Source organism: Elgaria multicarinata, chromosome 9 (assembly GCF_023053635.1).
Source record: "Elgaria multicarinata webbii isolate HBS135686 ecotype San Diego chromosome 9, rElgMul1.1.pri, whole genome shotgun sequence".
NCBI lineage: Eukaryota > Metazoa > Chordata > Lepidosauria > Squamata > Anguidae > Elgaria > Elgaria multicarinata.
Window position 1 is genome coordinate 22,326,553 of NC_086179.1, and position 24,422 is coordinate 22,350,974.

The 24,422-nt window shown below is 41.6% G+C and overlaps 1 protein-coding gene across 2 annotated transcripts in view; it reads right to left on the minus strand.

The window, feature by feature from the left end:
* Window positions 1-4,525: 4,525 nt before the first annotated feature.
* The window catches only part of DENND5B (DENN domain containing 5B), a 132,504-nt gene continuing 112,607 nt past the window's right edge, over window positions 4,526-24,422 (minus strand). For both annotated transcript variants that reach the window (XM_063134956.1, XM_063134955.1), the window contains 6 exons: window positions 23,896-24,014; window positions 20,534-20,721; window positions 17,558-17,640; window positions 16,009-16,135; window positions 13,252-13,426; window positions 4,526-10,261 (listed from right to left, as the gene is read on the minus strand). In XM_063134956.1, coding sequence (XP_062991026.1) covers window positions 10,078-10,261; window positions 13,252-13,426; window positions 16,009-16,135; window positions 17,558-17,640; window positions 20,534-20,721; window positions 23,896-24,014 — 876 coding nt within the window. In that variant the 3' untranslated portion in view covers window positions 4,526-10,077. The remainder of the gene's footprint in view (window positions 10,262-13,251; window positions 13,427-16,008; window positions 16,136-17,557; window positions 17,641-20,533; window positions 20,722-23,895; window positions 24,015-24,422) is intronic.

The window sequence follows — 24,422 nt, forward strand, 5'->3', positions numbered from 1 at the left end:
CGTATCAATTGACTAATTCGAAGTCTCCGTAGCATCACTACCAAGAACTAATTGCACTGTCTGGCTGTCAAACTTATTTTATCCTTATTTTTAATTCCACCAAAGCAATGTAGAAATTATATCATAGTAGATAACAGACTGCTGGTTATTTTCACATGAGCTTCTTGTTAATGTTTCGTTTAACAAGTAAACTTGTTTATGGTCCAGAATTGCAGTCCTGCTTTAGGATGACCAGGGAAATAGTGCTGTAAAGCTGGATAGTATACTGTATCTGTAATTTGGGGGTTGGAGGGACATATGAGCTTTACTCTGCAAATGGGCACTGTCAGTAGCCAGGAAGGGATCTGGTCTTCAGACATATGGCCCTACATGGCTTGGGACCACAATACCTGATGGAACGCCTCTCCCGACATGAACCTACCCGTACACTGTGCTCAACATCTAAGGTCCTCCTCCGAGTGCCTACTCCAAGGGAAGCTCGGAGGATGGCAACAAGGGAGAGGGCCTTTTCAGTGGTGGCCCCCCGACTGTGGAATGATCTCCCCGATGAGGCTCGCCTGGCGCCAACATTGTTATCTTTTCGGCGCCAGGTCAAGACTTTTCTCTTCTCCCAGGCATTTTTAACAGCATTTTAACAGCATTTAACAACGTTAAGTTTGTTTTTAATGGACCCCACAATTGTTGTTTTTAAATGGATACTGTTGTTTTTATACTGTTTTTATGTGTGTGTGTGTGTGTGTGTGTGTGTGTTTTAAATTGTATACTTTTAATGTTTACTATTTTTAAATGTTGTAAACCGCCCAGAGAGCTTCGGCTGTGGGGCGGTATATAAATGTAATTAAATAAATAAATAAATAAATAAATAAACTGCTAACAATGCAACAGCCCACAACAGTTTTTCAAAGTTCCACATGACCCCACTTGTCCAAAAATGTTGGGGACCCTTGACCTAGACTCTTGGTCTATGACAATTTCATATACCCTTTGGTACGGTCCTCCATAAGCAAACAACTTTCAGGGTCTTGTAAGTCCTTAAAGATGAGCAAATTTATCACGGCATAAGCTTTTGTTGACTACAATCCACTTTATCAGATCCATAAAGCGTTATTCCCCTGTAGGCGTAAGCCACCCAAAGAGCTTCAGATACTGGGTGATATAGAAAGGCAATAAATGAATAAATAGGCAGACATTGCATCTAATGACAAGCTATGGTGTGCTGCAACTGTGGCTCAAATATTCAAAACACCTGAAGGGACCCAGGTTTGGGAAGGCAGATGTATTTTGATGAAATGTAAGTTTTAATGTCATCTGAGCTAGTGAAGTGATATTCATCTTTGTTTCAAACTTCCCACCTTCAGGGAAAGTTTTATACATCAGTTGGTCAACTGAGAAATGTCCTAGCTTCTATTATTGTAGGAGAGGATTCCAGGCACCTTCTAAGGCAGCCTGCCCCAACCTGGTACCCTCCAGATGTTTTGGACTACAAGTAGCATAATACCTGGCCATTGGCCATGCTGGCTGGGGCTGATGGAAGTTGTAGTCTGGAAGGCCTCAGGTTTGGGGTAGACTGTTCCAGGAGTGCATATTTAGTACAGGTTGGGCTGCAATGTCATTCCAATCAACTATGAGGACACTCTAGAAAACTCCCTGCAAGTCCAGGATATAGGGAAAGATCAGTAAAGATGTGTGAGCAATTTCAGGGATTCTGATTCCCCATTACTGATCCTCTTATGAAGGAAACTGGAATAAACTTCCCAGGAAACTTCCAAGTTTGGAAAACACAGTGGCTTGGATAGAATTGTTGTCCTTTCTGTGTCAGTCCAGTGATCCTAGTACTGTTAACGACTTTCACATATTGCAACAAGAAACAGGTCTCCACCATCAGCAGATGACGTCTTTTCAATAACAGTAGGATTTGGACTTGGGAGTGCGCCTTCTGCCCTACAGCATCTCCTTAGCTTAGGGCCTCTTCACCCGATGCTTTTTAAGCCTATGTGCACCTACCAAAAATGCAAGAAGTGTTCATGTTACAAACAGGTGTGTGAAAACCTACTGAATTCTACACTGGTACATGTCAGAGCACCAGAAGTGGTTGCTGATCTGAAGTATACACTTTGTGTGAAATGGCACTTTAGTGTTCATGTTGCTGGCATTCCTAGCACCTCTAACATTGAAAGCTGTAAACGCCTTGGAGTCAGGTTACATGAAAGACCATCTCTTCCCACATCTGCCCAGATCGCTTTCAGTAGTGGGCCTTCTCCAGGAGCTCCCACGAAAGGAAATGAGGTGGGTGGCTACTAAGAGGAGGCACCCTGGTTGTGGAATGAGATTCCCAGAGGGGCTTCGCCTGGTCCCTATACTGTGCTCTTTTCAGCATAATCTGAAACACTTTTAATTTTCCTATTTTAATTGTTCCGTTTCTGTTTTAAATCTGGTACTGTATTTTAAATCTTTGTACTGCTATTAGCTTCTATTTGGTCATTTTTATTTTTATATACTATGGTTTTAAACTTCTATATTGCCTTTTATAGTCTTGTGTTTTATGGTTTTAATTGTTGTGAGCCGCCCAGACAGCGTCAGCTATCGGGTGGCATAAAAATATAGTATGGAGTTAAAATAAAATATAGACACTAATCTATTATTGCCCAATAAGTATGGGATATCATTGGATGCCATCTACCCCATACGGGAGTTGGGGACTGTACAGCCCCAGTTAAGTCATTGCGTGAATATTTTTTATAGCTGTCCCCAACCTGATGCCTGTCAGATGTTTTGGACTACAAATCTCAGCATTTCTGAGCTTTGGCCCTGCTGGCTGGGGCTGATGGGAGTTGAAGTCTGAAACATCTGGAGGGCACCAGGTTGGGGAAAGCAGCCTTACATTTTAATGTGATAACTTGTTACGCCTCTGTTTTGTGTCATGTACAGTTCTGTGAAGAAATATGTAAGCTTATGAGCAAGCCAAAGCCAGCTCTATCCATTTTGTGTGGGCATCATCCCAATGACAGATAACGCCGGTCATTCATTTGCCAGCTTTGAAATCTGACATAATTCAAAGCTTCTCGGTGTTTATGGGCAAATGAACACAAATGGCCTGTTTTAGTGCAGCTGTCAGAAACCAGCCTCTAGTGACTGATAATACTGGAACGATGACAAAATGCTCTTTAGAGGAAAAAGGTTCTCATAACACTGCTTCAGAATGTTAAGCAGGAAATCATAACGTAACTTTAACACACTGGATAGAATCCCTAAAATTGAGCAATTGTTTTCAAGATTTAATAAATATCCTGTTTATGGGATGCATTTCAAACATTCGAGAAAGAAGAGCCAGTGAGTTGCAGTGGTTAAAGTGTTGGACTTGGTAGATCTGGGTTCTAGTCCTAACTTGGCCATGAAGCTCACCGGGTGGTTTTGGGCCTATTACTGATGCTTAGCCTAACTTACACCTCATAGTGTTTGTTGTGAGGATAAAATGGAAAGGAGGAGGCCCATGTAAGCTGCCTCAGGTTCCTTGCAGGAGGAAAAAGGTGGGATATAAATGTAATGTAATAACACATTTTGTATCCATTTGCTCTGTCATTCTTCCAACAGCACTAGAAGGCTGCATCCCCCAACCTGGCACCCTCCTGATGTGTTGGAACTACAACTCCCATTCCCAATCACTGTGCCCAGGTTGTCTGGGAATGCTGGGGGTTGTCGCCCCTACATATCTGAAGGATGCTGTAAGTTATCAGTATCACCATCTTTATTCCCTCCCTGACTAACCCAATGGGTTCTTTACGATTAAGGTAACGTTGCGGATAGGTGGTGGGGGAAGAAATAAGATATAGATGCATCTTTAAGAACACCCATCTACATGAACCTGAGGGTCTCCCAAACTCATCAGGATCCCCAAATGAGTGAACCCAAGTCTTTAGAAAGTGAGTGTACATGACTGCATGGCACCTACGCTTCACTGTGGGGAGTACCCGAGTATACACAGCAAACCCGTTGTGCTTGTGAAGGTTGGCATCACTGCTATGGAGCCTGAGAGAATGTGGTACACAAACTGTGGCTCGGTGGTAGAACCCTTACTTGGCATCAGAAGGTTCCATGTTCAATCCCTATCATCTCAAGGTAGGGCTGGAAAAACTCTTGCTTGAACCCCTAGAGCAGCTGCCAGTCAGTGTTGACAATGCTGGGCTAGATGAGCCTATAGTTTGATTCCGTATAAGACAGCTTCATATATTCCTAACATACCAGTGGGAATTTTTCTGTTAGGCTTGCATAGAGCTGCACTTCTGTATCCTAGCGCTTTTGCATGGTATTTAATACTTCTTCAGCATACTCGCTTTCTAGAGAGTGGGTTACTAGCCAATAGTCTAGAACAGTGTCCCATAATTGATTGAACAGGGCTGAGCCAGAGAAAAAAATGTTGCTGCTGCTGCTTTCCCCACAAAACAGTGCTAAGGTTATATACCTTAGAATTTAGGTCAGCACACTAAATTCTCTCTCTCTCTGTCTCTCTCTATTATATAAACATGTTTATTGGCGTTAATGAAACATTACATGATATGCTTTGTTATTTTCACAGTTTTATTTGTAAAGACCATTGCATGAAAAGCTGCATTGAATTGTAATCCAAACCCTGGGGGGAAAACAACCCACATCAGTTTGTGATATGTATGCTAAAGTGCTTGAAATAACAATACTTTTACTGATATTCACTTCCTGAACATTATCCAGTCTTGATTAATTTACTAATAATGTAAAAGATAAAATAGCAATGTATTTGGAAAATACTTAAGGGTGGTGGGGAGGAGGGAGGTCTTTAATAAACTATACCAGGTAATATTTGTACATTTTAAGTGTAATATACAACATTTTCTTTATGAGATATACACCTTCACTTGTGGGGAAGAGAATGAAATCAAAGTAATAATGAATCTACAGCATCTCTTGAGCATATTCTAAACGAAAAAGCATTTAACAGCCCAGTCCAAACATATTTACTCAGAGGTCAGTTCCACTTAATACAATGAAATTTACTTCTGAGTAAATGGGCTGCAAAAGTGTCTATTCATAAGATGAAGTACTGGGGTTTTCCCAACACTGCATCCACCTTATTCTGGTTAACTTCCGATATTTGTAGATAATTTACACAGTGATCCACTTTACAATTCCACTGTCTCCCCCCTTTTAAAAACGATGTTAAATATAGTAATGCTATCAAGAAGATATGAATATAGAATTTACTTGGTAGGTTACCAGAAAGCTTTGGTTGTTTTAAAAATTCACTTTCTCAAATCAATGAAGGGTCATTAATACTGATGTCAAAAGAATGCATTAAATTTCAGAGAACCATGGCTAGATCCTCACCCTTCCAAAAAGCTAGAATGGTTCCTGTAAGTTTGAACAAACAAGGGATCAAAGTCATCTATTTAAAAAAAACCCAAAATGTTACACACATTAAGAATGAAGTAAAATGTCACAAAGAATTGCACTCCTGAAGTTGTCAAATAGACTAGACTACCAGAGATCAATCTCATGCTTCAAAAATACCTTAAGGTTGTAATACTTCACAATTATACAGTGCTTTATTGCCTAAAAAGAAGTAGATGTAGTGTCCCTTGCACTCTATTCATGTGCTTTGAAACACAATAATGAGAAATGAATTAATGCTTTACAGAAATTTCACTGTTGGGTACAGTTCCCTATGCCATGAACTAAGCCTCATGTCAGCAGAAAGGTGGATAGTCCAGAAACTCCTCTAACTCCACACAGGACCAGCAGCTGCAAGGCAAGGCAGTAATAAGATCAGGTATAATCAAGGTATATCAAATTTGCCCATGATTCGTGCAGAATTAATGTTGCCATCGACACAGCCCCTTGCATTTAGTTTAATGTCACTTAGCAAAAGCAAGAGTTGGGACCTCTTGTGTTGGGGCTAAGTGTGTGATACGCAAAAAGAAAAACATACATGCGTATTTAATAGAGATGTGAAAGCTTGCAGAAAACGGGTTTTCCCCAAATCCCCAGAAAAATTATGTTTGGTTTTTTAAATTCTGCCTTCCCATTTTTTTTCTGAATTCCCCTTCCAGGCTTTCAACTATCTAGTATTTGTCAATCTTTTTATTTTCCTGTTCAGTTCTGATCCATATCTCCATTTTTGAGGCATTATCTACTTTTGCTTTATTATTAACTGTCAGAATACTGGTAAACTAGAAAAACAATCTGCCGTTTGTCTTGTGGGGGAAAAACACAGAGTAGGTCAAACTGTATTCTTAGAATGATAGACAAGTTGGAAGGGTCCTATAAGGCCATCGAGTCCAACCCCCTGCTCAATGCAGGAATCCACATTAAAGCATACTTGACAGGTGGCTGTTCAGCTGCATCTTGAATGCCTCTAGTGTGGGAGAGCCCACAACCTCCCTAGGAAATTGGTTCTATTGTTGTACTGTTCTGACAGTCAGAAAGTTTTTTCTGATATCCAATTGGAATCTGGCTTCCTGTAACTTGAGCCCATTATTCCATGTCCTGCACTCTTCAATGATCAAGAAGAGAACCTGGCTCTCCTCTGTTGGACAACCTTTCAGGTATTAGAAGAATACTATCATGTCTCCCCTCAGTCTTCTCTTCTCAGGGCTAAACATGCCCAGTTCTTTCAGTCTTTCCTCATAGGGCTTTGGTTCCAGATCCGATCATCCTCATTGCCCTCCTCTGAACCCCCTCCAGCTTATCGGCATCCTTCTTGAAGTGTGGTGCCCAGCACTGGATGCAATACTCCAGATGAGGCCTAACCAGTGCCGAACAGCGGGGAACCAGTACCTCGTGCGATTTGGAAGCTATACTTTTATTAATGCAGCCCAAAATAGCATTTGCTTTTTGTGCAGCCACATCACGCTGTTCGAAAACTAGGAAGGAGAAAGTATTTCTAATAACTGTAAACTTCTGAATGTTTGAAAGCACATTTTAATGCAATAACCATGTGTGTTACCTAAAGTTGTCCTGAAGAGTAAATGAAGAGGGATAAAAGATTAAAATAATTCTTCCACATATCCTTCTTGCCAGCTTTAACTGGGGTCACATGCTCACCCAGTTACATCTACATCTCTCTCAAAATAAGCATTTAAAATAATTTTATATACTTTCCATAAATCCTGGGCAGAGGTTATGTGGGCCGATTCATGTTATCGAAATATCTGATTACAACTGAGATAATTACATGGTTAGGTGTGGTTTGGGGAGAATATCTGGAGAGCAACCCCTCAAAGATGCATATGGAAATGTTGGCGAAGGCTTTCAAATGCATGCTTCACAATCATGCTGCCAAAGCCCTTTGAGGTGAAGTTGATGCAGTGAGATTTGTGTGCTATTTCAGCAAATATTGTGCGGCAGAAGTTACCACTCAGTTTTTCAAGTAGACAGAGATATTGGCAAAATGCCTTGATGGGTGCAAGCCATGTGTTGGCTGAGAAACACCTAATTGTTGATGGGTAACATTCCCAAGCTCGATGCTCTTTTCTGGCTGAAAACAACTGGTGAAGGTCCTTTGGAGGTCACAGAATATAGCAGCAGCAGGCAAAGCAGTAGCAGATGGGTAGTTTTAGGGTGGAACAAGATACCCCCAAAACTATAGTTGCTGCTGAATTATGAAGTGGAGTGAAAACTTCACCCTTCTCCCACCCACCATATTCTCGCTCCAATCCCTTCCCTCCCAGTTTTCCCATCTTGGCCAGGAAACAAGTTCCAGAGCTAAGTAACCTCTCCTCGTCACTTTTCCCTTGCAATTGCCTGCATGTTTATGGCAAACCTACCATTGGGAGTCCTGCATTTGCACCCTATGAGAGTTCCTCATCAAGATACCACACAGGAAAACCATCAGCTGGTGAAGTATGTCGAGGCACCTGTACAAATGATGCTCTCTTTTCCCAACACATATTTTTCATGTGCTTCAGCTCTATGAATCCTATCTCTTGGAAACAAGCACTATGGAAGGAGGGGGCAAAAGGCACCAATGAAACTGGATGTGTACTTTAAGATGTTAAGTATCAGTTACTTCTATCAAAGGGTTTCTCCTCCAAGTAGACTATTGTCAGGCATGATGAATGGGACTAATAGACACAGAGCTCATTAAGCTCCAGAGATCAGAAGAATAAAATCTACTTTTTAAGCCAAGTCTCCCAATGATTAGGCAAGTCTTCTGCCAACGGGGTAAACATGGAATGATACATACTGGATTGTGATCCATGCTGCCCCAATATCTTCTATTCATTTTTTGCTTAAATTGGTCTAAAATGTCTGCCTACAACAACTGCGTTGGTACTACTAAAAAGGCAGATTTTTTTCCTATCTGACAGAATAGCATATAGAGCTGGGTACCTTTTGCTTCATTCCCTTTTAAAAGCTAAAACTACACAATACCAAGAGAGGTGTCTGACATCAGTGGAAGAAGGAAGCTTTCACGCACCACTCCGGTATCATAAGAATGCTTTGATCATACAAGAGGAGTTATCATGCGGTGACTTTACAGGCCAGCATTTCCAAGGCCCCTGGGTGGGCCAATGCTGACAGTGATGCCAAGCCCCCTCCCATATGAATACAGGCTTCCTACGTTACTTGAGTGGGGTGGGAAGAAGCTACATTGGAAGTACCTCCCAGAGTAGGGTAGTGTAAGCAGCGGCCCTAAGAGGTGGGCTTTACCTCATTGGAGTCTTCCCCAACCTGACGCCCTCCAGTTCTGTTGGACTACAGTTTCCTTTATCCCCTGGGGATGATGGGAGTTGTAACCCAACACAAATGGATGGCATTGGGTTGGGGAAGACTGCCTTACTGCATGGGAGGCTGTTTCAACATGGTGGCTCTCCACATCCTGGTTGTCTTGTGTGGAGCAGCCTGCCAGGTGTATCCTTTCTGTTCCCATGGAAAGGTACCTGCGAACGACATAAAGTGGTACGAGCAAAGCTTGGACTCACCAAATAGGAGCAGCCACCCATGGGAATGAGGTAATGTACAGACCAGTCCTTATTCCTCTGGATGCAGGAAGACAAAGCAACCGTCAGGTGTTTTTTGGCATTTTCAACTTGTCTGAAACGATTTTGCCAGAATGCTGCCTAAACTGCTTGTGATAAAAGAGGGCTTTTTCTCCCAGAAGCCTCTCCTCCCCCTTCCAAGAAAGCCCTGTTGAAACAGGTGCACAGAACACAAAAGCCCAGAAAGTGGGGGGGGGGGGGGGGCGGCAGAGGAAAGAAGAGTTGAAAACTTAGTTAACAGTTCAAAACTATAGTAGAGATGTATGTTTGTTTGTTTTACTCTTCTGTTATGGCAAGTAGCAAAATTCCTCAAGCAGAAAGCTTCTGTCTGAAGCTCAGGGATTCCTCAGGTCCAGTGTGAAGACGTTTCTTTGCAGCACTTGTCCTGACCAACAAAGTCACAGAGAAGTTCCAGAATCCGATGACTCACAGCTTACTCAATGCACGCAAAAAAGGTTTCGATCAAAATGGTATAACAAGAGACTTACAACGTACAGGGAATAGAGAAACAGTATACATTCACGAGAAGAGTACAGCAGTGGCTACCCTAGAGCGTCTTCATGTGTTCCTTTGCAACACACAAAAAGCTCCCCTCCCTGCTACATTTGTACAATATTTACACAGGGAGTAACTTCCCCTCCCATATATGGGAGGTAATGCTCCCACCCCTATAAAGTTGTTTTGAGCTACGTTCCCCACCTCCACCCCCCGCAACTCGAGAACACTGATTCTAAGAAAAGTATCTTATTGGTAAATGTTTCCGAAGGAAGATGGCCTATTTACACACATTGAACACACGAAAATACTCTATTTTATACTAAACCTCTGATTTGAAAACTACAATACTGCAGCCTAGCTTGTTTGCAGCTTTAGGGCAGGCGAGTAAGGAGACTAATAGGAGTGAGGGAGTTTCCCCCACTCTCACCTATCAACAAGCTGATTTTAACATACAGTGGGGCACTACCGGCAGCATTTGCGTTTCAACAGATCTGCCCTCTCCCAAGTTTGATGCGTTTCGTTTGCCTGGGAGAGGAGACAGAGAGGGAGCCGTCCACAAAGCCATGTGCTACACGTCTACCCCTTTAATAAGTGACCCTTCCAAGATGATGCTGAAGTCCTGCAATGTCTGAAGGACCCTGATGAGGGTGTTCACTGTCATCCGGTCACGTAGGAGAGCATTCTCTTCATACATCCGAGTGATGGGTGGACACTCTGCCAACAATGGAATCCACTGTGGGAGGAAGTGATCCCTGCGAAAGAAATGATATGATCGAGCAATTTAAATTAAGGAACAATTACTGCATGGATAAAAGGGGGGGAAACAAACCTTGGTTAATATAGGTTACAGAATGGCTGCAAACCACTGATTTCATTCATTCATCTATTATATTTCTATACTGTCCCATAGTCAAACCTCGCTGATGGTTCACAAAAGTTAACCATTAAAAATACGTTCTACAAAGTGCAAAACCATTTACATAAAAACATATAAATAGACAGCACATACAGACAACATATATCGAAAACAATGTTTTAAAAAATCAACCACAGACAATCCAGGACGTGATTAAAAATTATTATATGCTGCCAAATGTCTGAGAGGAGAGGGCAGTTTTAACCTGGCGCTGAAAAGATAACAATGTTGGTGCCAGGCAGGCCTCATCAAGGAGATAATTCCACAATTGTGGGGCCGTCACTAAGAAGGCCCTCTCCTTTGTTGTCACAACCAGGATGTGAAGCCATAGTTTGAAGTGGCTTTTCAAAAAATTGCTTGCATTAGCTGTGGTGTAAGAGATCGGTATATTGAAATTGAAATATTAGCAGCTGCAAGGGTCTGCCTTGAAGCAAAGGGAATCTAACATTGAGCTAAAGGCCTTTAGTCAAGCATCAACAATGAACATTTAGCAAAGCAGAAACACTTTATTCTAGATGGGAAAAACTGAACATCAGCAAGTAACCTAGACTTTGGCATGCCATATGATGACCCAGAATATCCTAGAATGAGCACAGAGGAAATGAAGGAGCAGTGGGATCTGGAGAACAAGAAGACACAAGGGTTAGCAAATAGGGGGTGGGAGGGGTTTTTTTTGGCAAGACTATTTTTATAACCATCTATAACCCAAAAGACATGACAAACTTCAGGAAGTATCAACAAGATAATTGGTAAGAAGAATTAGGTAAAAGAATCAACTGATGTTAAGTGAGGCAGAGCTTTGAACCTGGAGGAATGGTCTTGAGTAGGGTTGCCATATTCTGAATCCACAAAACCGGGACAATTTTTTTTGGGGGGGGGGCGGGGAGGATTTTTTTTAAAAAATTGAGCAATATATAAAGGTCTAGGAAAAACCAATTTTTGCAAAGCCCAATTTTTCAATTAAAAGGTCAACAACTGTAAAACCAGACATCTTAAATTCAGTGCAACTTACTTCCAAGTAAAAGATTTGAGGTTTGCAACCCAAATCCAAGGAGGTGGATTGTTGAAGGGTGATTTTTGGGGGAGTGACTTTCCTTTCCTTTCTCTCTCTCCTTTCCTCTCCTTCACCCCCTCGTGCCCCCCTCGCTCGCTCCCTCCTGTCCTCCACAAAACTCTCTTTCTTCCCCCACAAATAACCCAGCAGCTCCGCCCCGCGCTTTTACCCTAAAAGTCTGACCACAACCAGCCAAGCTTACCAAACTCCTTTGCATTGCATGAGACTCAGGTAGCCTGAGGAGAGCATGTGCGTCTTTCCTCGCTGTTGTTCCTCTCCTACCCAGCTGTAGGCGCAATAAGGTGAGTCATGGTGAGTGACTCAGATGAGCCTGTGGAGGAGCGGTGATGCTCTGGAAAAGGCGCCAGATTGATGCCTTTTTCTCTGCTGCTGCCGCTCTACTAAGCAGGCTCAAGGCACCATTTTGGAGGTCAGAATTTCTCCAGCCAGCTGGACCAGGAATCTGGGATTCTTGCCCAGCTGGTCGGGACATTTCAGAATCTCCTGGAAATCGGAACATTCCCGGTTTTCCAGAACGTATGGCAACCCTAGTCTTGAGGGACCCAAACAACCAATAAGAGAGCTTAAATCTTATTATTACCATTTTGGACACATGGGGTAGGAACTAACAATAGCCCTAAAACACAAAAAGAAGCTTTGGGGCCTGTCTCTGATCCTGGTACCTGAAGTGTGGATCATGGCCTGCTCTGAGTCCTGAGTCAGTACAATGCTTCTGTTGGCAGATCTTGTAACTTGCTGCTTAAAGAAAAATGGCAAGGCTAACTTATTTTTCTTTCTGAACTTGTACGAGTGAATGCGTGCACTCTCTTTCCTGTTTTCAATAACGTAGATCTCCTTTTAACTCAGCTTTCTACAGAACTGTACTCTTTTGGTCCAAAGAGTAGATCTCAAATCCCAAGTCCATCTCTATTCTCATTGGGTAGAGTTGCAGAGACCTGTCTCAGTGGGGATTTAAATCATAAATTCAAAACCAACCCAACTAGGGTTTGATACCAAATTTATTTCCCCTACAATGGTGGAGCTTATATCTCTGCAAAGTAAATCATAGTTAAGACACATGAGGGCAACAGTAGCCGTGTTGGTCCACAAGGAGAAAAAAAAACACCTCCAAAATACAGTTGGTTAATACCTGTATTAGGACCAACAAAAATAATAAAAAATCGTGACATTTCCCCACCTTTCTGCAAGGTGACAGGCATGTGTCTCTCAATACATGTTTTTGATGGCAAGGCTTAGTTTAGTAAGCTAAACTATGGTTTTACCAACAAAAACGAAGCAGAGGTAGCCATAAGAACTCCAAAATCTGTATTAGTGTAATACCTTTGTTAAGCCAATTCAAAGGTCACAAAAAAGTTAGGATAACTTAAGGTGGCAAAGGATTTCACTGATAATTTATAATAAATGCTACATGGAGCTTATGGCAGCAACTGCCTACAAAGCCAGAACAAGGAGATCAAAGCAATATAAACAACTGGATTAAAAATAAAAAAGTAAATGGGAGGAACAGCTTAAGAAAATAGATTCCAATCAGAAATATCTGAGAAGTATGAAAAGAATGCTGGAAAGCCTTGGGTTCAAAATCCCACTCCAAGTGACACCACAGTAGCCCTGGGTAAACTACTCCCAGCCTCAGTTTCCCATCTGACAGATGGAAATAATAAGGTGACCTCAGGCTGTTGCTAGGAAGATAACACTTTTGTAGCACTGTAGCACCTTTGGAAAAGCTTCTTCGTGAGCCAATACATACATACCGAGTTCCAAGACAAACTAGAATTTGGAATTTGCCATCCTTCCCTATGTTCCGTGGAGCGGTATTAATGGCATTTACATAGCGGCAGAATGTTTTGCAGGAGGATTTTTGAAGAAGAACATCCTCTTCGCTGTCCCCAATCTGGTCAGTTGTCTCAAAGTAGGCAACAGCCTTTTCTGAGGGTGGAAGAAAGGAGAAAGTAAGATCTCACTAAACATAGAACGCAAATAATCTCTTGGCCCTTTCAACTTGCTAGTTAGTACATTTAGGAACTGGAGTGGTAGAGAAACGGTGATTCAACCAAATATTTGTGTAATTGACCCAGTAATTCAAGGAGAAGTTATGTGAATTCCTCCCGCCCGCCTTTGTCTCACTGAATTATAAGCTCCATTGAACCCAATAGGGTTTATTTTTGATTAGATATGCATAGAACTGCACTGTTAATCTGCAATTGTCCATTCCCCCTCCAGAAGACTTTTAACATTTGGATCTTTTAAAACTTTGCATCTAAAGCATTTGAAAACAGCATTTTGTTTTTTTTTGCAAGACATACTTATTTAAAAAAGAAACCCAAAGAGATGTTTTCCTAGTATTTTAGGTTTAAAAACAGATTTGCATGGAATGGCACATTATCAACAAGCCTGCTTCAAATCACTGCACGTCTTGAATAAAATGAGCTGGTCAAGGAACAATCCACCCACTCTGTAAACATCTGTGTTTTTCTGTATATATCCAACTCTTGTTCACTACAATAGTGGCCCTCAGTGAGTGGCAAAGGAGGCAGCCATTTTGAATTTACCAAGATTAAAAAAAACACCTCAGAACATGGCTTTTTGGGGACAAACGAAACAGTAGCCATTCATATTATCTTTTCCCAAAAGAATTTTGCCTCACTTTTGAAATATAGCTAAAATATAAAAAGCCAATTTCCAACACCAATAGGTGAAAAATGGTCCTTATCAGTTCAATACAGAAGCCAGCATTCACAAGTGATAGCAGTACGGAATAATAAAGACACAGCTATAGGCACAGTTGTATTTACTAAAAAAAAACACCCCAAAACTTTCTGCATGCATCCAGCTTAATCTAAAACTTGCCCCAAGAAAAACAATTATTCGACCTGTATTATGCAAGTTGAGCATGCTTGCACATCTTTTCTTCAATTTTCAAATGCCTAATAGTATATACTAATAGTATTAGACATAATGGCCAGTAAGCAAGAAGTTAAAAACTACACATTTATGACAATTAGCTCCTTGCAAATGCTTATGAAATAGGGAAAGGTTAAAGTTAACAGTTTTGCAATGAGGTGCGGAGACATTTCATGAGCTGCAGCTTGGCCTAATCAGTCCTAGAGCCATGGCTAATTTATGACCTTAATGTGCATTCCTAACACATTAAGACACAGTAGCCATGGATTCAAAGGTAATTACCGGCTTGAAGGCATCTACTGCAAAAAGTATTCTGCACACTCTGTTGCTTTACACTAGTTTGCAAGTTAAGAATCACTTTGGAAAATACAGGCCTGTCCTAACAAAGGGAAGGTATGAAACTACCAAGTAATCCCTCTTCTTTATTATATGTGGGAGGTCCCTTGTGAATTTCAGGGAGGTGCGGCTGAAGCATGGTGAAAAACGAAACCCGCCCATCCCATTGGTGCCCCTCACTGAAAAAGCTTTCAGTGTGATCAGAGACCAAACCACACAGTAGAAGTAGCTACAGCATTAAAGCTGCTTAAGAATTTGCCTAGGGTGACCATATGGAAAGCAGGGCAGGGTTCCTGTAACTTTAACAGCTGTATGGAAAAGGCAATTTCAGCAGGTGTCATTTGTATGCATGCAGCACCTGGTGAAATTCCCTCTTCATCACAACAGTTAAAGCTGCAGGGGCTATACTAGAGTGACCAGATACAAAAGAGGGCGCCTGCAGCTTTAACTGTTGTGATGAAGACGGAATTTCATCAGGTGCTGCATGCATACAAATGACACCTGCTGAAATTGCCTTTTTCATACGACTTAAAAATACAGGAGCCCTGTCTTCCCTTCCATATGGTCACCCTAAATTTGCCCAAAGATGGTCTAAGACATTTTGGTTGTCTCTATATTTCTTATGTTGGCATGGTTACCACATCTAATGTTTGAAATCAAAACACCACCTCCTCCTCCTCCTCCCCAGCGATGGTAAAAATATAAAAGGACAAAATAATTGTCATTTTATTGTGTTCTTCAGCGATAGTCCGATTTTCTGCCTGAGACAGATTGCCTCACATTGCCTAATGGTAGGACTAGCCCAGCCAGTAGCTACTATTTATAACAGGGGTATTGAACTTCTTTCAACTCAAGGGCTGAATTCAATTTTGGAAAAGTTTTTGGGGACTAGTGGTGGGTGGAGCCAAAAGCAAATGGGGCAGGCCAAAAATACCAGCCTATTTTAGCTTAAAGCTCTTACTGGCAGTAACTAAGCCTTAAGAGAGATATTTCAACCTTTCAGAATGGGGGAGAACTGCACAAACGCTGAGAAACTACCAATGATCAGTGATAGCGGGTGGGGACCTGGGAAGGGAGTGTGGTCAGCTGGGGAACCCCAGAAAGCTGGATTTGGCCCACAGGCCTGACATTACGTACTTCTGATTTATAGAGATGGGACAACATTCAGTTTCAGCAGAATTCCATGAAGCCCAAATGCAATGCATCACTAGGGTCTTGGTCACGGACCAAGCCAAACTACACAGCCCAGCCAAACTAAACATGCCGATTACCTATGAAGTCCCAAATGAAGACGTTCTTATGGAAAATACGAGCAGACTTGAAACCATGGTGGAAGACCTGCTCCAGTGCTGCAACCAGCCCATTTTCTCCACACAAGAGGACTGTGAGGCTTCCTCGCTACAGAAAGAAAAGGAACAGTAGCATACACGTGGCAGACCAACCCAAAGCAATGGCCATCCAATGACACTCCATTTCTGATTCTAATTCCACTAGCGATGACTGTGAACTAGCTCTCCAGATGTGGTATGGCACTTCAGCGGCAAGAAGTATTTACATCAGTGCAAGGAGCTGAGGGGCTCATGGCCTCACTGGCCTTGCTCCAGATTCATTATTTCTTCCAATGGAGGGAGTACAAGGGATTGGGAGGGGTAGCCACGTTAGTCTGCTGAAGCAAAAACGACGACGTCTTCAAGACTGGCCTTAAAGCAGGGGTGTTGAATCTCTCTCACCCAGAGGGCCAAATTCCATTTTGGAGAAGCTGCGTTCAACTGGTTGCGGGTGGGGATAAAAATATCAGGATATTTTAGCTGAACACTTTTACTGCCAGTAACCCAGCCTTAGGGAAGATATTGCAAACCTTTTAGAATGAACAGACTGTACAAAAGCGGGAGAACCACCAAACAATCAGTAGTCATGGGTGGCCTTCTGGGGAAACCCAGAATGCTGGACTGGGACCCCAGGAAGGCTGAATTTCGCCCCCCAGGTCTGAAGTTCTGCACCCCTGGCTTAAAGATAAATTTATTGTGGCATGAACTTTTATAAAGTAGGTTCCATCTTAGAAGTATGCAGTGTTATCCTGAATTACAGGTGTGTGTGTGTATGTATATATATATATATATATATATATATACACACACACACACACGCACACAAGTTTTGCAGGGATGCAGATTGTAAACCACAAAGTAAGAGGGTAAGGAAATGCAGAAAATGAAGTTCAATATAAATTTCCTACATCAGTGAGCTATGGCACGCCCCTGCCAGTTCAACTCAGTGAAAAATTAAATGTTTTCTGAAGCACCCCTCCATATGGAAACAAATATCTGAATCTTTGGACTTTGTGCCAATTGCTGGGATTGTTTCCCCTATTCTGTAAATAATTTGGTCTGTTCTTTAAATTTTGAATGGATTCAGAACCTCCACCGACTGTGACTTTTGTAATCCAAGCCATGTGGCGTTAGATTGCTTGTTCTAGGGGGTGGAAGAGCAGCGGATGACAACAACTCTGACACCATCAGGATTTCAGCTGGATTTCATGCTTTTAGCCAGGAAGTGCCACATACGAAAAAAGGAAACGGGGCTTGTTTGAAGTATGTTTAGGATCAGAAGCACACAACTAACAGAAAAATAATGAGCCATTAAAGAAATGAGGTAATGAACTCCAACACTTTCCATAATGACGAATTGATACCTTTTCTGATGATGTAGAATTATGACCCTGCACCTGTTCTATGAAAACACCTATCACTTCAGAATCAAGTGAAGATGATTGCTCACATCCCCCTTTAAGGTAATGCATTTGAATGTTTGAGAAGGTACCTCTTTCTCCGGCTTATGGAAGTGCTTCACTATATTGTTCACAGCTTCCCCAATTCCTTCCTGGATCTGTCCTGCATTGAGTTCTGCAAAGAAAAGAAGAAAATACTGGAGAGCTGAATTTACCCTCAGATTGAGACATGGATTCAAATTCCGTAAGGCTTAGATGGCTTTAAAAGGGGATTAGAAAAATTTGTGGATGAGAAGGCTATCAAGGGCTACTAATCACGATGGTTACGTTCAGACGGTGGCTGACCTCTGAATACTGGTTGCCAGTATTCACAAGGCAAACAAGGAAGAGCTCCAAAGTTAGACCATCCTGGGCAAGGCAGGGAAGGAAACTGGGGATGCACCGAGAGATCCTCGCTTCCTCCAAAAGATCCGTGATCAGGTGATCCCTGCCTTCTTAACAGTATCCAAAGAAGGTGCGACTGCCCCTATGTCCTGCTGGTGGGCACCTTAAAAGGCATATGATTGGCTACCGATTCTGGTCCGCTTGTATTGGCTGCCTATACGTTTCCAAGCTCAATTCAAGGTGCTGGTTTTAACCTATAAAGCCTTACACGGCTTGGGACCACGATACCTGACAGAACGCCTCTCCTGACATGAACCTACCCGTACACTGCGCTCAACATCTAAGGTCCTCCTCCGAGTGCCTACTCTGAGGGAAGCTCGGAGGATGGCAACAAGGGAGAGGGCCTTTTCAGTGGTGGCCCCCCAATTATGGAATGATCTCCCTGATGAGGCTCGCCTGGCGCCAACATTGTTATCTTTTCGGCGCCAGGTCAAGACTTTTCTCTTCTCCCAGGCATTTAACAGCATTTAACAACATATGCTAAGTTTGTTTGTTTTCTAATGGACCCCAGAACTGTTGTTGTTTAAATGGATACTGTTGTTTTATACTATTTTTATATTTTTGATGTTTTTAAATTTTGTATACTTTTTAAATGTTCACTGTTTTTAACTGCTGTAAACTGCCCAGAGAGCTTCGGCTATGGGGCGGTATATAAATTTAATAAATAAATAAATACTGTAGAAAGTGGAATGATGCACTAGCATTTGATCTGGTTCAGCAGGGCCATTCTTATGTCAAGTGTTCAATGCAGTTTAAAACCTTGTAATACATAGACCAGTTTTGTTATTTTGTTGGAAAGAGGATTCAGAATTAAATGGAACTTGGCCTGATCCCACCAGATTCACAGGTTTCTATATGTACACCCCATTCTTACTCCTTGGAACAGCTTACATATGAGAGCCAGTGTGGTGTTGTGGTTAAAGTGTTGGACTGGGACTCGGGAGAACTGGGTTCTAGTCCCCCCTCAGCCATGAAGCTCACTAAGGGCCAGTCACTGACTCTCAGCCTAACCTATTTCACCGGGTTGTTGTGAGGATAAACTGGAAGAGAGGAGGACAAGGTAAGCCACCTAGGGCTTCTTGCAAGAAGTAAAAAGGTGGGATATAAACATAATAATAAATGTAAAAATTAATAATAAAATATGGTTCCCGGGTGGTCTCAGGTCCAGACACTGACCCCAATATATGTTGATGTGCTGTTACCTCTTAAGAGTTAAGTATATCTGTAGCAAATGAAGTTATTCTTGTGGCTATCTTGTGATTCCTTTTGAATACTGAATACTGAAACACCATCCCAAAGGCAGAAGTGACAGGATTCAATTCCTTTCATGCGTGAAGGGAACAATGCTTTGAATGATAAATTCAAATACGGAGCCCTGCAGCTTTCCACCCATTAGGAAATGCTTGTTCATAAGATGCATTAAAAAAAGAAGAAGCGAATTCAGTTGTTGAGTGCCGATAGGATTGTAGGCAGAACAGGGCCAATGAGAAACAAGAAGGAGGTATCAAGCATGCTTAGGAGAACCCAAAGGTTTGCAGAAGTACAAAACACACAAAAAAAAACCCTTTAGGGGAAAAAAACCCTTAGAGACATCTCTTCCTCACCCAAAAACAACCCAGTGATGAGGACCTTGTATGCTCACTGGCCACATGATGTTGAGCGAGAAAGAAAACGGGGTAGAAGTATGGAATGGAAGGGACTTTCCCAGAAGAGGGCACAGCTGGTTAGGACACTCCTTACAGTAACATTTTGTTCCAAGTCCTACTTGAAAAAGTTTGTGGAACTGGTTTCATGAAATTATTTTTACAACCTTAATTCTGCAAATGAAAAGAAAATCTCTGAGGTGTGGGAATTAATCAGTTGCTAAGAGCAACTTTTAATGCTTGCATTCTTTTAGACTGTAGTTCTAAGTGTATGCTTATTTCCCCCTAAGTTACAATATCTTAACAAAGATGAACACTGAAATCCATGTTATCTTGGACTTTTGCATCCCAAAGCAAAACAAACAAGTATTTGTTTTCTTACGGCTTATTCTCTTTTACTGGTCTTCTCACAAGCCAATATAAATGCATCCATTTAAACCATAGCAGCAATAGCCCAAACCCTGGAAAAAATTCTGAGTTGGCGTAGTTGAGTTTATTCCAGACTTCTGAAGGGTGACCTTATAAAAAGGAGGACAGGGCTCCTGTATCTGTAACAGTTGTATAGAGAAGGGACTTCCAGCAGGTGTCATTTGTATTCATGCAGCACCTGGTGAAATTCCCTCTTTATCACAACAGTTAAAGCTGTGGAAGCTATACTAGAGTGATCAGATACAAAAGTGGGTAGGGCTCCTGCAGCTTTAACGGTTTTGATGAAGAGGGAATTTCACCAGGTGCTGCATGCATACAAATGACATCTGCTGAAATTCCCTTTTCTATGCAACTGTTAAAGATACAGGAGCCCTGTCCTCCTTTTCATATGGTCACCCTAGATTTCTGAAAGTATGTATTTCTTAGATGTGGGAAAACATGCACTTATAAATCCTATGTCCAACTTGAAAGGTCTGTTGTGTGTCATTGACAAAGAAGGAAACACCATCTTTCTCTTATTAGCAATGCTGGTTGCAAGGAGTGACATCTTACTCGTATTTTTCCCTGTGAGGGAAGTGATACTCAATCTCCGGGCTGTAGTTGGCGATTTCTGTTGCGGTGGTGTCCGGCATTGCTTCCCAAGGTCTTCTTCCGATGAAGTCAAAAGCAACTCTCCTATCAGAATCCTCTCCAAACTTCCGTCATCAACACCCTTCCCCAACCATCTTCCACATGGGAACCTGAGGTGTCACACAATAATTTAAAAGAAAGGAGTAAAATTAGGATTAGTATTGTTAAAAAGATATCCCACACAAGCTCTTACATATAGGAATATCACATGCTCCATTCCAGATCATTTGATCCCAGCTGTTCATATGCGAGCCAGTGAAGATCCTGGACCAGTACACTTCACAGAGTTTGTTTTATACTTCTGAGCCCTGGATTATGCATGGTGTGGAGAATGTGGATAGGGGGACACTCTTCACCTCTCCCATAATACTAGAACCCAGGGTCATCCCATGAAGCGGATCAGTGGGAGATTCAGGACAAATAAAAGGAAGTACTTCTTCACACAGCACATAGTTAAACTATGGAATTAACTACCACAAGATGTGGTGACAGCCACCAATCTGGATGGCTTTCAAAGGGGGTTGGAGGAGAAGGCTATCAATGGTTACTAGCACTGATGGCTATGTGCTACCTCCGGTATCCAAGGCAATAAGCACCAGTTGCTCGGGAACAGGGGTGGGAGGGTGCTGTTGCACTGTGTCCTGCTTTGTTGGTCTTTGGCCGACAGCTATTCGGCCACTGTGTGAACAGAGTGCTGGACTAGATGAACCCTTGGCCTGATCCAGTATTGCTCTTCTTATGTTCTTATGGTCCAAGAACAGGAGGCGAAGACAACTGCATTCCATCCACCCTCAGGAACTCTACTTGTGATCTCAGGTCCATGTTGTTGTTGTTATCGTTATTATTATTTATTGCATTTATTGCATTATTATATACTGCCTCATAGCCAAAGCTCTCTAGGCGGTTTACATAAGATAAAAACACTTAAAAACCACAAAAACATATACACATACATTTAAAACTACTATAACAACGTAAAAAAACTGTGAGCCTAGTTAAAAAAACAGACCCAGGCTCATTACATATTGCTAAACGCCTGGGAGAAGAGAAAAGTCTTGACCTGATGCCGAAAAGATAACAATGTTGGCACCAGGCGGGCCTTGTCAGGGAGATTGTTCCACAGTTGGGGGGATAGTGGAGATGCTGCTGTGCAACACATTTATTTGGCTCAAATATTTTATTTTATTACGTTTATATCCCACCTTTTTTCTTCCAAAGAGCCCAAGGTGGCGTACATAATCCTCCTCCTCTCCATGTTATCCTCACAAAAACAACCCTGTGAGGTAGGTTGGGCTGAGAGTCTGTGACTGGCCCAAAGTCACCCAATAGGTTTCCATGGCCGAGTGGGGATTAGAACCCAGATCTCTCGACTCTCAGTCCAACACTTTAGCCATTACACCACACTGGCTATATGTGCATCTTGGTGTATTTATTTATATTTATTTATTGCATTTATATCCCACCCTTTTTCCTCTTGAAAGGTGCCCAAGGTGGCTTACACGGCCCTCCTCCTCTCCATTTTATCCTCACAACAACCCTGTGAGGTAGGTTAGGCTGAGAGTCAGTGACTGGCCCAAGTCACCCAGTCAGCTTCATGGCTGATTGGGGACTAGAACCTGGGTCTCCTCAGTCCTAGACCAACCTTCTAACCTCTACACTACACTGCCACTGTATGACCTGTATCTGTACTGTACAAATTTAAAACATGGTAATAAGCACAGATCTCATCTTTCTGACAATCTCCACTTAAATGTTTTGTTAAAACACAAAGTTCCTGGTACAGCTCAGAACGAGTTTCCAGTGCCCTACATAGCCTTTTCACCTCTTCTCCACTACCAGAAACAGGAATGTATATGTGTTTATTTGTATATAAAGTAAGCAAATCTGATTTGCATGCTGCAGAATACAAATTTTCTAGAAGGGTGGTGGTTACTTGGCACAAAATTTGAATTTTCTCCTGTTTTAGAAAAAAGCACAGAACATGCATAAACTTGGGTTTGGAATTCTTAAACCAAATTGTTTGGCATTTGGCAAATTCTTCTAAGGCCAAATGTTCTTTGTAAAAAAAAAAAAAAAGGAAGGAAGGCAGAAAGAAATGTAAAGTCATGTTATTACTTATTTGCCCACAAAGACTAGTTAAAAACATCCATCTTAACATTGAGATAGCTTTTAGATCATTGGGTAATATTTCATAATTCCTTTTGAAATATATATTTCTAAAGTATCAGTATTTCCTAGAGCTTTCCTTGACTACATTATTCAAGGTGTTTGGCGCGGGTGGGAATGTTTTGGAAACTTTAATAAATCTCAAATGCTTAGAACACTTTTGTGAGGAATGTTTAACCCTGCCTGCTTTTTTCATAATGTATATATCTCACAATACACGCTAGGATTCTGTTGAATCATGAGCTTTCAGCACACATCTTCAGTCTAACAATTTGCTTATTTTAAATAAAAAATATTATGTGGATTTAAAAAAAAATATAGATCTACAGCAACAGCATCCCGAATAAAACAGCTCAAGATGAAGCTAAACTACTAAAAGTAGAAAGAATCTGGAGATTAAAGAAAGTGGCAATATTCATTTTAAGAAGGAGAGAAAAGAGGTGTAAAGCAATAAGAAGTAGGATCTTCGACAAAATGTTGCAGTATGAACTGCTCCTGTTCAGGGTTCCAGCCAGGCAGCGATGGCCTTTTCTAGGATTTGATTCCTTCACCCATCTGATTTTCTGTTCTCCCTAAAGTGTCTTTGAAGGGCTCATCTATCTCCTTTTATTTATGTTTTCCATGCCCTGAGGCTGAGTCACAGGAGAAAAAAGTGTGAAGGGAACTCTAATTAGGTGTTAGCATTTGTTGTAGAAACTGCAACTGCCTTAAGAGAAACATGTCCTGGAATAATAATAATAATAATAATAATAATAATAATAATAATAATAATAATAATATTATTATTATTATTTATATACTGTTCAATTATCAGTTAAAGCAGTGGTTCTCAACCTGGGGCGCTCCAGATGTGTTGGACTACAACTCCCAGAATGCCCCAGCCAGGCTGGGGCATTCTGGGAGATGCAGTCCAACACATCTGGAGTGCCCCAGGTTGAGAACCACTGAGTTAAAGACTGTTAAAGGGAAACCTGTAATGAAAGGTTTCTATGCAACTATGGCAATAAATAAAAGTGACCACAGCCACATATTTAACATGTCAAATCCAAATCAGTGAAAAGATAGCTCAGCCTTGCTGGCCTTTTGCAGAACGTTTCAGTTGACTCTTCCGTGCTTACTTATAGGTGTGGCCCGTGATTTCATTCCTAACCATGACACAATCCACCAACCATTTGGCTAACAGTCCTGAGTTGTCATGACCGATCTGAACAGTAGTTAACTTCCCCAAGTTCTGACACTGTAAAAGAGAAAATGCCATATTTAAAATTTATTTTCGTATATAAACAGCTAAAAATAACTTGTATTCCCTCAGCTTGCAGAAAGCATTGCGTTTGAAGCAAAATGGAAATTCTCTGCTGTGTTGTACCTGGATGGTCTCCTTCCTATATGCAAGTCATAATTTGATATCGTAGTAACTGAATGATAAGCTTGCATGTGTGAACTAGCCCCATGCTGGTACTGCAAGTAAGCTTTTCTTAGTTGCACAGGACTCTATTTTAGGCAGAAGTGGATTCATCAAATGGATAGGAGAATGAGGTCTCCCAAATTCACACTGATTCACCACTGGCACTTGAAGGCCTTTTCCAGGGTTGTTTAAAAGGCCTTTCAATGCATATGATCCAATAAAATGCCTGATTTTGGGACC